The following is a 14,095-nucleotide window of genomic DNA, read 5'->3' on the forward strand; positions in this document are numbered from 1 at the left end:
TTCGTTTAAAACATCGAAAATATATAGAATATAATAAAAAAAATAATGTATGAAAAGTATTTCGTAGAGGGCAGGCACACAGCATGTATCCAAAAGATGTTACCATTACTGTTGTGGCTACAACTGGTACTATTTTTATTACTGTTCCTATTATTACTACTACCACCAGCATAGCAGATAGGTGATAAGAGTTAGGATTCAAAAAGTCACCAGTGGGCTTCCCTGGTGGCGCAGTGGTTAAGAATCCACCTGCCAATGCAGGGGACACGGGTTCGAGCCCTGGTCCGGGAAGATCCCACATGCCGCGGAGCAACTAAGCCCGTATGTCACAACTACTGAGCCTGCGCTCTAGAGCCCACGAGCCACAACTACTGAGGCCGCGTGCCACAATTACTGAAGCCTACACACCTAGAGCCTGTGCTCCGCAACAAGAGAAGCCACCGCAATGAGAAGCCCGTGCGCCACAACGAAGAGTAGCCCCTGCTGGCCGCAACTAGAGAAAGCCCATGCAGCAATGAAGACCCAACACAGCCAAAAATAAAATAAATTAAATAAATTAATTTTAAAAAATCACCAGTTCTGTATTCATCTCTAAGCCCAAATCCTGTCTCAGCTCCAGATTTTGTTTTTGGTGGGGGAGGGCAATTAAAAACTGAAGAAACAACTTCACATAGGAAAGGAATTCAGCACAGTGCAGGCGCATAGCATAAACCCAAAACCCAAAGATAGCATAGCATAAGCCCAAAAGATGTTACCACTACTGCTGCTACTACTACTACTGCTACTACTGCTACTTATTATGATTATTACTACTACTGCTACTCTTACTACTTCTATTATAAGAGGAGAATTAGAATTAGAAGTCATTAGCTCTATATTTACCATTGTGCCTAAATCATGGTCAATTCCAGATTTGGAGGAGGGGGACAGTTAAAAAGCTGAAGAAACAAGGAAAATTACTTCTATAAAAATTGTTTTAAAAGGACTTTCTGAAACAACGCATGCCTTCTGTCTCAGCAGAAGGGGAGTAGTGGAGAGATGAAGACGAAATGCAGTCCTTACTAAGTAACTGTCTTTCACGCTTGCCTCACTCACCCTATGACTAACTCAGCCATCCCATCATAAACATGCATTCACTTCCCTCCCCACGTGGTTTCCCCACTAGCCTACTCATGCCACACTCAGCTTTACTGTGTGATAAGTAAGACATTTTTCAGGAATATAAACTCCATCTCTAAAACACTATGTAAATTTGCAGGACCTAAAATAAAAATATTAGCTACAATCATGTTACATTGCAAACTTGACCACAGAAGGCATAATGGCATCTTCCAACAAGCCACAGAAGTAAACACAGCAAATGGCATTGTATTTTTCTTAAAAAAGGAAATTATATTAAATAGCATATTCATACATCTAACATAGCTATAGTTGCCAAATTCAACTTTTTCCAAGACCCCGCAAGTTCTCCCTTTCTAGTCTTTCGGTCCAAGAGTTCTAGTCAACACATCAAGCCCTGGAGGCCTCTCTCTGCTGTTGTCTATTCACGTAATGAGCACCGACCAGACGCCAGATGCTGTATTAGGCTTTGGAGAGGGGGAAAAAAGACACCATTCTGCCCCTCAAGGAACTCAAAACTGAAGGCTCTAAACATTTATGCTTATGAGACAAGAGGACAAGAGAGGGTGGCAGCTCTCTGATGAGAACATGTTCTTGCCATGTCTGTAATGTTATGGGCAAGAAAACTAACCAACTTAGTGCGGGGGGGACACAAAAGAATCACATTTACATTTATTATAAGAGGGGCCTCATTCGAGCTATGAGCCAAATTAGTTTTACCAAATTTACTGTTCATTAGTTCCTGGCCCTTAATGGGTGCCTAATACTTATGTGTTGGATACATAAATGAAAAAAGAAAGCGGAAATCTATCCCTTAACCTTGAGATCTCTAAGTATGATGAGACAACCGGGGTCAAGGCAATGTTTCCTGCCAAAATAAGCACGGAGCTACAATTCAGATCATTCTTCATAGATGCTGGCTATTGGAACAAAATGGTTACGCAACCATTATCCATGGTGACTACACCTAAGCCCTGCCCAGGCCCCGCTTAATCTGAGTCACAAGATGATCCAAACCAGCAGGACTTTTTCAAAGGCAACATTTTTTTACATATTGTGAAACCTGTGTGTGAGTACGTTTTGCTTGGTGAAGATTCGTCTGTGAACATAATCAGAACTGGTAAATGGCCTTCCCCAGCCTCCCATCTTCCCTTCACAGTGCAGTCAGCCCTCCATATCCACGGTTCCGTTTCTGTAGATTCGACCAGCCACAGATCAAAAATATTTTTTAAAAAATTCCAGAAAGTTCCAAAAAGCCAAACTTGAATTTGCCCTGGGCCTAGCAACTATTTACATAGCATCTACATTGTATTCACAACTACTTACATAGCATTTACATTGTGTTAGGTTTAAGTAATCTAGAGATGATTTGAAGTATATAGAAGGATGTGCATAGGTTTTATGCAAATAATGCACCATTTTATTATATAAGGGACATGAGCATCCTAGGATTTTAGTATCCACGGGGGTCCTGGAACCAGTCTCCTAGATACCCAGGTTTGACTGTACTCAGGTAGCTTGGGAGCCTAAGGCAGGAGGTGTTAGGAGGATAGGTTTCTGACTGTGACAGACCTGGACTTGAATCCCAGTTCCACGTTACTCTGTAACCTTGGGCACACTCTTCAGCACAGTCTAATCATCTGGGTAAAGGAGCTTAATAATACTACCTACATCATATTTGTTATGAGGATTAAATGAGATAATGCTGGAAAAGTCCTCAATGCAGTGCCTGACACATTGCAAGTCACAACACATTCTAATCCTTTGTTTTTTGGGGTTTTTTTAGCAGTCAACTTAATGGGGAAAAAATAAAGTTACCAAATTAAAGAAGGAAGTTGACTGTTTAAGCTGAAGCTTTTGTCTTACGAAGAAATGGCTCCTCCTTGAAACCTGTTACACTAATTCTCTTTCCAAGAAGTTCCTACTCTGCAATCTGGGTAAACACATGCCAAGCCCAGTTCACTTTCCTATCAGACAAGTTGGAAATTTTCCTTTGGTACAAAACATATGCATAGGATCCCAAGATTTAAGTCTTTGACAACTAGAGGAAGAAACGAACATGTTCTAAAATTGCAGGTCTACTACTAAAAGAGAAGAAATTAAGTAATCAAACATACCTAAGTCAGAGTTTTAACATTTTTTTGACAAGATAAAAAAGAAAACCAGATTTAAAATTCAGTTGACCTATAAAAATCTATTCAACAAATATGTATAAAGTGCTCCTGTAGATAAAACAGATGTTCATTTGTCATGTTGACCAAGATATTTTAAGGAATGCAAAGATGAACAAGTCTTAAAAAGGAGGTTCCTGCTTTCAAGTACAGCAGATATACAATGACACGAAGTAGGTGCTATTAACAAATAAAAAAGAATGCTATAGAAAGGGGGAGAAATTCTGACTAAGGGTTTGAGGAAGACTTCTACCAAGAGATGGCAGTTGAGTACAATTTGGAGGTAAAATTTGGAGTAAAATTTGGAGGTAGAGCACAATTTCAAGAAGCAGATATGGGAAATTTTCACAGGGAGGAAGCATTTCCCTTGGACGAAAGAACATGAATAAAGAAATCTTGTGTCCCTTATGGGAGAAAGCCAATATAGCTGGCATAGAAAAAGGGAAAAGAAAACTTAGCAAGGTTATTGGTCTTGTGAATGTTGAATGAGATATGACAATTCAATGAATAATGGTCAGGAAATTATTTTAGTACCTTTCACTCTATAAGCTTCCTTATGACAGTCCTTACCTGCTGTATTCTTTCCTGAGAAGGTAAGCAAATATTTTTGAGTCATAATTACAATGTGGAACAATATGACTAGAACAACTCCTGGGAATCACCTTGTGACTGAAGCACTTATTCAGCAACTCTATTATCTGTATTTTGTAGGGAGTGCTTTAGCAAACCTCTTTCCTTATAACCAAGGGAAAAAAAAACCCTTTCTAAACCATTCCCAAGTTTTTCTCTACTTCACACAGGATCCCTTCACACAGGTAGTCTTTTATTTACCTCTGAAGCTTTCTTGCATAGTTGTTTCTCAAGCAGCAGGAAACTTTATTGATCAACTTCTAAACATCATTCTATAAGCAGGACAGGAACCTTCTGAATGTGCACCTTAGCTTACTCACTGAGATCAAGCCACAGTAAACAGCACCCAACTTTTTAAAGGCTCATGACACTGAACAACTGATTGTGATGATACTAAGTTTTCATTCCTTCCCCACCAATGCAGAAAGATGCCTCTTGGGCAACAAAATCTGAGGGACCAGGAACAACCTGCAGTAGATAAAGAAGATTGCTGGGCTATATGGAGAGCAACAGTGAAAAGTCAAAAGGAAGAAAGGCACAGTCAGGCTGGTAACTAAAAAGGCAGCCTACAGAGTTATGAAATATTTTACCCACTTTCATAGAGGGCAAAGGCTGCATAAACTTGAGAACAACTGCCATGTTTGGTTTGGCCCCTACAGTCCATTAGGAACTAGTTGCCAACATTTAAGAACAGGAAGATTTCACTGAAAACTCTAGACTACCAGCTTTTCTTAAAGAATTTGAAGATTTGGCAGCACGGGGCTAGTGTTCCTGCCTGGCAGCTACAGGTTTCCCCTTAGCCTGAGTCTGCTCTCCAGTCTGCCCTCCTCCCTCTACCTGCCTGGCCCCTGGAGGCATTTGTGTGGGCAATTCTTGAATACGGCTTCAAAACTCAACGAACAGCGCACTGTCTTGATGGTCTTTCTTAATTTGGGAAGATGGTAGTGATGATTGTGTATTTTATTAATCAAATCCAGGTAGGCTAAGTTTCTTACTTATGATTCTGGATTACTTTATAGACACTTACATGAAAATAAGACATAGTGAAACCTGCCCTGGGTGATCAGAAGGTAAACAGTGTAAGAGACGGTAGAATTATGTCTTGGCAGCTCAAACCAAGGTAAGTCATTAAATAAGAACCAAGCTAAAACTGGACTGAAGGCTTTTGACTTTAGACAAGAGAGATGAGTATCAAAATGAAGGTACAGGGGCTTCCCTGGTGGCACAGTGGTTGAGAGTCTGCCTGCCAATGCAGGGGACACGGGTTCGAGCCCTGGTCTGGGAGGATCCCACATGCCACGGAGCAGCTGGGCCCGTGAGCCACAACTACTGAGCCTGCGTGTCTGGAGCCTGTGCTCCTCAACAAGAGAGGTCGCGATAGTGAGAGGCCCGCGCACTGCGATGAAGAGTGGCCCCCACTCACTGCAACTAGAGAAAGCCCTCGCACAGAAACGGAGACCCAACACAGCCAAAAATAAATTAATCAATTAATTTTTTAAAAACACAAAAATACTCACTAAAAAAAAAAATGAAGGTGCAAATGCAGGTTTTGGTCAACTAAACAGAGCTCTGAAAAAATATATATACTGTATGTACAATGTATACATACAGTATATATACATACTAAATAATGCATGAAAACATGATTTGAGACAAAGAAGTGATGAGGGAGCTAAGTAGTCATTAAATATTTACATCAACTTGCCAGATTAGTCAAATGTCCACTGAAAGCATGGGCTCTTAAACAACAATAGTTTTTTAAAATTACTTTTAAATTATCTTACTGAAGTCAGTGCTAGGTCACTTTAAGAGCAAGTTTCCTAATTGCCCAAAACAAATTAATCAGCAGAAAGTCACTTAAATAGCACTCCATTATGGCAAAACTCTGCTGTCAGACATGGTAAATAAAACGAGAAATAGAATTTCCCTGCCGCTTTACGCTGTGAAGCGCAGAGAGGACAGTCATCTTTGTAATGGGCAAAGTATCAGAAATGAAATTTACGAATCTTCGAAATTAAATAAAGACTCTGGTAAAAGCAGTGTAGTGTGACTTTTTCCTAATGTGCTCTGCCACTCGCCGGCCCCCGCCCCCCGCCTTAGCGTTCTACCTTCTGCAATGTCTGTGGGAGAGAATGACAAGGCATCATTACGCTAATACTATATTCGTTCCACTGCTCCAAAGGACGCTGTTAGGCTACCACAGCCGTGACACAGCTTCCCCCATCCAAGGACGTCCTGCCCCCGGCAGGCCAAATGCTTCTGGGGAAGACTGCAGCAGCGGTCAATGTGGCCACCTGTCCCTGGCTGCAGGCGGGCTGCTCTGCACGGACGCTCGACGAGTCCTAGCTCCCTTCGGGGGAGGAGTCCCCCCATTAGAAGGCGGCCCGGTTCCTCCTTCAAGGCCACGGCTGCTCAGCTCAGCCGCGGGGGTCGCGAGAGGCCGCGTTCCCCCAGGCCCGGGCGGGGCAGCTCCAGCGTGGCAAGTCCCGCTCCGGGGCTCTTGGCCTCCTTCTCTTGCCTGGCGGCCGGGGCCCCGGGCCGTGGGAAGAACGGGATGGGGACGCGACACCCAGCCCCGGCGTTCCAAGGCTCCCGCCCCGGTTCATCACCTACTCAGGGGCACCCCGGGCTCACCAAAAAGCGCGTCGAGCTGGTGCCCTGGTCCACTGCTCCCACCAACGGCCCCAAAACTGCTTTCTTCGCGGCTGCCATGAAACCAGCTTGGGGTCGGCGGGCGGTCGCAGCCCGTTTCCCTGAGTGACGGCGGCGGGCGGCGAAGGGGCGGGCGGCGAGTCGGGAGGGCCGGGGGACCGGCAGCAGTAGATGGCTCGGACCGCGCTCGGGCGGCCCCTTTACCGGCGCGGAGCCTTCTCACCCCGCCCCTCCAGCCCAGGCCCCGCCCCCACCAGCGTTCCCCACGACTCCGGGGGCGGGGCGGAGGGGGGGGCGCTGTCTGCCTGGCCGACCAATTACCGAAAGCGGAAAGAGAAGGAACATTCAGACAATCTGAGGTAGCTAGACGTCACGGGGGCGGGGCCTGGGCGCGGCGGAGGCGGTGGCCGGCGCGACAGGTCACGTGGGCCCGGCGACCAGGCGGCCAAGTCGGCCTGCCGCAGGGCCGGGGCTGGGACAGGTGGTGCCCACGGTCAGGGAGCGTCTCTGGCCCGCGGAAAGGCCACAACCCTACCAGCGCCCTGGGGCTTCCGCTCGCGGATAGGTCCCAAAGGGCAGAACTGCTTGTTCCTCTGGTGGGCTGTGCAAAGCAAGACGTGAGTCACTCTTTGGACCGACCCTACCGGGCCTTCCCGCGCTTCCCACGCCCCGCCCACTTCCCGGTTCCTCGTCCAAGAAAAGAATAATCCCCTCTACTGGGACTGACCCTATGTAGTGTCACCTTCAGGAGCAGCGCGAATCCTTCGCCTTTGGAGGCTTTTCAGGGATAATGAACGAGTTAGTTCTTTCGGTTTAGCGTTTAAGTGAAGCGCTCAAAATCAACCTCCTGGGGTCATCCGTAGACTATCCGGAAAGAAGTCGCCGGGGTCCTCCCTGTCCTGATGCGCCCTTGCCCCTCGTTTGGCCTCAGTCTGATGTCCCCTCCCTCACAGGCCCTTTTCTTCTCCCTCCGGTAAATGATGTGGACAGCAAAAGGAGAAAAGAGTCCTGCTTATTTGACCTTGAATTTACCTTGCTGGATTCTTTTAGATCCTGTGTTCCAGGAGTTTTCAAAGTCTGGACCGAGACCCAATGTGAGACATAGCTTACAAAACAACCCCAAGCCTGTGTGCCGACGTGTGTGTGTGTGTGTGTGTGTGTGTGTGTGTGTGTGCGCGCGCGAGCGCAGGCGCGCATTTATTTATAATTTATATAGTTACATATATATAAATACATTTTATATATTTTTACATATATTTTAAATGTTTCCAAAACCATATTTATCCTTCAATGCTATGCATTCTGTATCTTTTTTATTCTATTGCATATCATTTTTTTAAAAATGCTGGTTGAAAAATCACTAAATTGATTTTGTAAACCAGCATGCTCAATCCATTTCAAAAGCATTGTACTATTCTCACTCTCGCATATTTTTCCACTCCACTTCCCCAATCTCTCACGGTTCTGGAACATCATTTCTATTTTTCCCCCCTCTCGCCTTCCTCTACACCACCTCACTTATTCATCTCTGTGTTTATAGTTTTACAACTCTTGCTCTGGAAGCAAATTTTCCTATACTCTGTCTAGAAATCGAATTCTAGTGTTCCAGATGAGGCCTACTTGTAGAGATGCTGGACTTGGTAACTACTGATAAACTGGCTTGCTTAAGGATAGGAGTGCAGATGAATCAGTATTTCTGAATTTCCTGGAAGAGGAAGAGACACAGACAGGCATACAGGCACATGTAAAGGAACTAGGCTAACTTGCCCCTAAACACCCTGAAAAACTTAATTGACTGAAATAGATAAGGATTTCCTTGACGCTAACAGGCAGTAAAAAGAAAGCCACCAGGCTTCCCTGGTGGCGCAGTGGTTAAGAATCCTCCTGCCAATGTAGGGGACACAGGTTCAAGCCCTGGTCCGCGAAGATCCCACATGCTGTGGAACAACTAAGCCCGTGTACCACAACTACTGAGCCTGTGCTCTACAGCCCGCGAGCCACCACTACTGAGCCCGCGTACCGCAACTGCTAAAGCCCGTGCTCCTAGAGCCTGTGCTCCGCAACAAGAGAAGCCACCGCAATAAGAAGCCCATGTGCCACAACTAGAGAAAGCCCCTGCGCAGCAAAAAAGACCCAATGCAGCCAAAAATTTAAAAAATAAATAAATTTATTTCTTAAAAAGTTAAAAAAAAAAGCCACCAAACCTACCACTTTGATCCATTAAAAGAAAAAAAAAATCCCTGACCATGTTTGAACTTTCACACACTTCTGACTCTCAGATTCTAACAGGACAGCAAACTATTTGTTCAGCAGCATCATGTGATCAGAATTCAGACATTTCAGTAAAAGTGGGGCTAGACGTACATGAGAGATTCTAAAACTTATTGATCCTGTGGTTCCCACAATAGTCTGTGTTCCACATCCTTATTCTTTTCACCAAAACAGAACTTAGGCCACTGAGGAAATGTGACTTATGCACATCTCATCCCACATGGAATCTGAACTATGATCCCTTCTTGTCTTAACACAGGCATTCGAAACATCTGCCCAATGTTCCAGAAACTCAAGATACTTATCGGACCCCTACCCTAAAATAACTCATGATTCCTTAAAGACAAATATTTCCTTTCTTGTGTTGGGTCAACTGTAATTCTTGAACAACGTTATGGCTTTTGACTATATAAGCCCCTGACTCTTTATCTTCCCCAGAACAGAACCTGAATCTGTCTCCAGAATTGCAATTCCTAAGACTCCCACAAAGCTCTTTGTTTTGCAGCCTTGATACTGATTATTGATACCAAGGGAAGGGTCTTAAATGGCAGAATCCAGCTCAGCCGTATCTCAACTCCACACCCTAAATATTTACTCTGACTGTCACAAACCTATTTGCTTTTATCCTTTTGGAATCTCCCCCGTTTGCCTGCCCTCTCACATCCCTTTAAACCCCAGCTACAGTCTGTAAACTTAAATCTATATAAATGCAAAAGTCAACCAATATATCTTCTGATTCCATTTTTCATACTATGATTGAGAAAAAGTTGGAAATAACTGTTGATGACAAATTAATCAAGGGACTTCCCTGGCAGTCCAGTGGTTAAGACTCCGGGCTTCCACTGCAGGGGGCACTGGTCCAATCCCTCATCGGGGAACTAAGATCCCATGTGCTGCATGGCACCGCCAAAAACAAAACAAAAAAATAATCAATTGTCAATCTAAGAAAGAAATGGAAAATTTTATTCGATCCAACCTGAGGATTATAACCCAGGAGACAGTCTTTTAGAAAGCTCTGAGGACTGTTAGAAGACACAGCACGGTTATGTTTTTGAGACAAAGGGTGATAATGTCAAATGACATATTGACAGTTTGCACAATGCAGATCTGCATGTAGAAAGCCAGTAGTGGGTCACCCTGTCTCTTTACAAAATTAAGAAGGAATGTTAACTCCTAAGGAGCTCTGGTTAATGCAGATGCACAATACACACTAAAGGGGAGGGAGGAAGCCCCAACAGGCAGAGAATAATTTTATGTTTAAATTTTTCTTGTCTTGCCATAAAATATGAATTTAATTTCATCATAACAATGGTCCACGTGAGGCCCAGAGTGCATAAGTGGCTCATCTGAGTCCTTCTGTGGTAGAACCAAGACTAGAATTTCCATCTCCTTGACACAGGCCTAGTGCCCTTTGATAGCAACCTGAGGAAAACTAGGAAGAGAAATGGATAAAAAGGAAAAAGGTAGGATGGTCCGCCTTGATCTCCCCAAGACCCGTTGAGATTTGAAGGCAAAGCGGTAGAAGAAACACTGGATTGGAAAACTAAGGACCTTGGTCTAGTGTTGGCCCTGGCATTCAACACTTAATCTTCCTAAACTTGAGTAACTCATTGCCTCCCATGTCTTTCTTTTGCTTGTTTGTAAAACTGGGAAAATCACCGACATGGGTGGGTTAATGTGAGACTGAAGTGACACAGTGTCTGTGAAAGCACTCTACAAGCAGCACAGTTCATCATGAAAAGCAAGATGTAGTCTCACTGGCAAGTGTGTTTCTATCAAAGAAATCCAGAGGTAAAGACCAAGGTCCTTCATGCAAATGATTTAAGTAGGTTGAGTCATCAAAAGCTCACTGTGAAATATTTCTGACTGGTAGAGCAAGAAACCAGTGTTAACTCCCCACCCACCCCTTGGAGAGTCTCTGGCTGTTTCACTTATTCCTCCTCTAGTTTTTCTTGTTCTTTAATTAACACAGAATTTACATAAGCAGAAAGGCTACATTTCCTCAGGGATTTTTTTTTTTTTGTCCAGTAGTGCTTCTTGGTCTTTCCATATTTGCCTGTCTTACTTTTTCTAGTCTAGTCTATTTGGAAAGCTAGCCTTTCCTTAATCTCTCCCTGCTATTCTAATAATTACTTGGATATGGATTGATATAGATACGAAAAAAAACCCATAACATGGAAAGTTAGTGCTGGAAAGGATGACAATAAATAGCGGCAGCACCCCTTTATTTTATGGGATGATGTAGGCAGATGTACGAAGTGCTTTGCCCAAGGTAGCAGAGGAAGTTAAAGACAGATCCAAAATTTAAATATACTTGATAAAAACAGCCAAATTGGGCGCCTTCCCCTCTCCCCATGCGAACTGGACAATCCACTCGCATGCATGTTAATAATGTAAGTATAACTACCTAATATTATGTATCACTTCATGCAATGTTACAGTTGTAACAGAGTTAGGACATGGCAATTATTCTCAAACTTTACCTACATTAGAACCACCTAGAGGACTTGTTAAAACCTGGGCCCACAACCCCAGAATTTCTGGTTTAGTAGATGAGTTCTGAAAATTTGCATTTCTAACAAGCTCCCAGGTGGTGCTGATACTGCTGGTACAAGGACCACACACTTTGAGAACCACTGTGCTATGGGTATGCTGGAATTTCTATTTTTCTAGGATTTGGCAGAACTGTGAGGTATGAGAAATTTGTGTTATGACTTGTGTAGACCTTTTTGTCCCAAATCTTAGCTTCCTGCTAACAATCAAATAATCCACTTAGAATATTGGTAGTAAAGGTTCAGGGCAGAGATTCTCAAACATTAGTCTGTGTCAGAATCACCTAGGGCACTTGTTAAGGATTCAGATTCCTGCCACCTTCTCCCTACCCCGACCCCTCAAATGCAATATGCAAGGCTCCTTGGAGCCAGGGATTTTGTCCTGATCATTATTATATCCCTAGGGTCTGGGTGTTCTACAAGTGACGGTTGAATGAATGAATGAATGAATCAATCAATCAATGTGATAGACTGTTACATAGGTGGTTCCTAATGAGTCATGCCTTTTGATGATAATGTCCTTGTGTTGTAACTTCCCACATTTGTGGGTGGGGATCATTTTAAAGTTTTATTATAGGCTTTGCTGCTGGATACAAAAGACAGACAACTGTCACAGGTATCATGGGCAGTACATACCAAGTCTAAGCTGTAGAAAACCATTTCAAAATATAAACTTGTTTTTGGAATACATTGTGTCAAAGGCTGTCCATATTAATGGCTTTGGTATAAAGCGGTAACATTTCCCTTGATAAGCAGACAACACCCATCCATTACCTTATACACATTTCCACGTCCTGTAACTACTCTACTCTCACTCACCCAAACAAGTCACAACTCACTTCTGTCCCTTCACAGGTGCAGAGGAGATTTGGCTTGGGCCACGTGACTTTCATGGTCAATGGGATGTTAGCAAACATGATGCAGATGGAGACTTGATAAGTACTTGTACAAGAAACATACGCCCTCTTAAAACTGAGCCATGCTGTTAAGAAAGCCAAACTAACCTACTAGCCAATGAGAAGCCACGTGGAGGAGAACTATGGCATTCTAGCTGACCAACACCAACTTCCAGATATGTGAATGAAACCATCTTGGATATTTCAGCCCCAGCAGAGCTCCCAGCTGACTGCAGCTGCTAAATGAGTGGCCTAGTTGAATGAGTGACCTTAGCCAATATCACCTAAAGCAGGAAAACCAGATACGCCCAGCTGGTTCACAGAGTTATGAGAGATAATAAATGTTGCTGTTTTTAGCCACTTGGCTTTGGAGCAACAGGGAAATGACACAATGAGTACATTTTGGTGTGATCTCTATTCCTCGCAGAATTTAATTCTTAGTCATATTTGGTTACAACCAAGACACTGGCTCTTTTGGAAAAATCAAAGTATGAGCACCCAGAAGCTTTCTTGTTTTCCAAAAACTTTCAACTGATGCAAGTTGAGAAGCTTTCAATTTGAAAACCTGTTCCTGATAAGGTTCTGGGGCAGGGATGATACCTGGAATGCCTTTGAAGTCTTCGTTGGGTCTGTTAAGGGCAGTGGTGCTTAAGGTGGGACCACTGTCACTTTGGTTGTTTTTATTTCCTTCCCCCAGCATCTGTTTGGCCCTCTAGTCTCACATTCCTCTTATATCCCTCACGCTTTCTCTTTTGTGTGCTTGTTTGACTTTCCCTTTTTATATGCTCACCTCCAAGCCTCCAGTGGCTAATAGAAGACAAAGATGTAAGTTCCTTTTTACTTTCTGCCTTTTGCCACTATAAAGATGTAAAAAGTATGAATAATGACCCAAATGAAGTCAAAGTAACCACAATTATGTTCAACATTGTGTTCAATTATGTTCGTGATTAGAAATTATGCATTACATTCATAATCATGGGGCAATGACTTTTCCAGTGCTCCATTCACACATTCGTATCAAACAGAGAAAAGAAAACTGATTTAGTGCCTTTCTGACAAGTCCCATAGGAGGCACAAAATACATGTTGAATGGATGAGGGAATTCACTAATCTCAGTGAGATTACAATAATTGATTTGCTGATTCTTTGAAAAAAAATGTGTGCTCTTGAAAAGAAAAGGTAACTTTACAGTTTATTTGTTTAATCTCCCTATTTAAACTTGACTAGGAAAAAAATTGGAGGAAAATCTATCATTTATCACTCAGTAATGGCGTGTAAGGAAAGAGGAACAGTGATCTTAGTTGAAGTATATTCACTGTTCTTTTAATGGGAGACTCTATTCATTTTTGAAACATTCCACTGAAATCATCTGTGTCTTTGGGGAAACTTCTTATGTGTGAAGAAACATATGGATTTATTTTTTTAATTAAAGGATTGGAAATATTTTTTCAGATTACCTAGCTCAGCTGAACTTATTAGAGTGGGAGAAAATAAAGGCAAAAATCTAAGTCGCTTGTCCAAGGTCACTCAAATGCATGAAGTTGGTCACAAAGTGCTGAGATGCACATGTGCGTCTAATGAATTTGTTACTATTCATGGAAAAAGAACTCAGAGTATATGCCAGCCTACAATGAATCAACAGTACTATTTTCCAAAGATACTGTAAACATATAAACATTATATATATTAATTATTGAGCCATCAGTGGAAAAAAACCTGTAGCTTCTTTATTTATTTATTTATTTTTGGCCACACTGTGGCTTGTGGGATCTTAGTTCCCTGACCCGGGATTGAACCCAGGCCC

At 43.0% G+C, this 14,095-nt stretch overlaps 1 protein-coding gene across 16 annotated transcripts in view; it reads right to left on the bottom strand.

Annotated features, from left to right (window-relative positions):
• GK (glycerol kinase) overlaps window positions 1-14,095 on the bottom strand; it is a 121,503-nt gene that overhangs the window by 70,143 nt on the left and 37,265 nt on the right. For 2 of the 16 annotated variants that reach the window (XM_079909593.1, XM_079909591.1), the window contains exon 1: window positions 6,555-6,775. The exons of 9 other annotated variants lie outside the window; for them this stretch is intronic. In XM_079909593.1, coding sequence (XP_079765719.1) covers window positions 6,555-6,632 — 78 coding nt within the window. In that variant the 5' untranslated portion in view covers window positions 6,633-6,775. Of the gene's footprint in view, window positions 1-6,554; window positions 6,782-14,095 lie in introns of those variants that run through there. 5 more of the 16 variants (XM_079909600.1, XM_079909588.1, XM_079909592.1 and 2 more) reach the window with 3 other exon arrangements.

Source organism: Stenella coeruleoalba (genome assembly GCF_951394435.1).
Source record: "Stenella coeruleoalba genome assembly, chromosome: X".
NCBI lineage: Eukaryota > Metazoa > Chordata > Mammalia > Artiodactyla > Delphinidae > Stenella > Stenella coeruleoalba.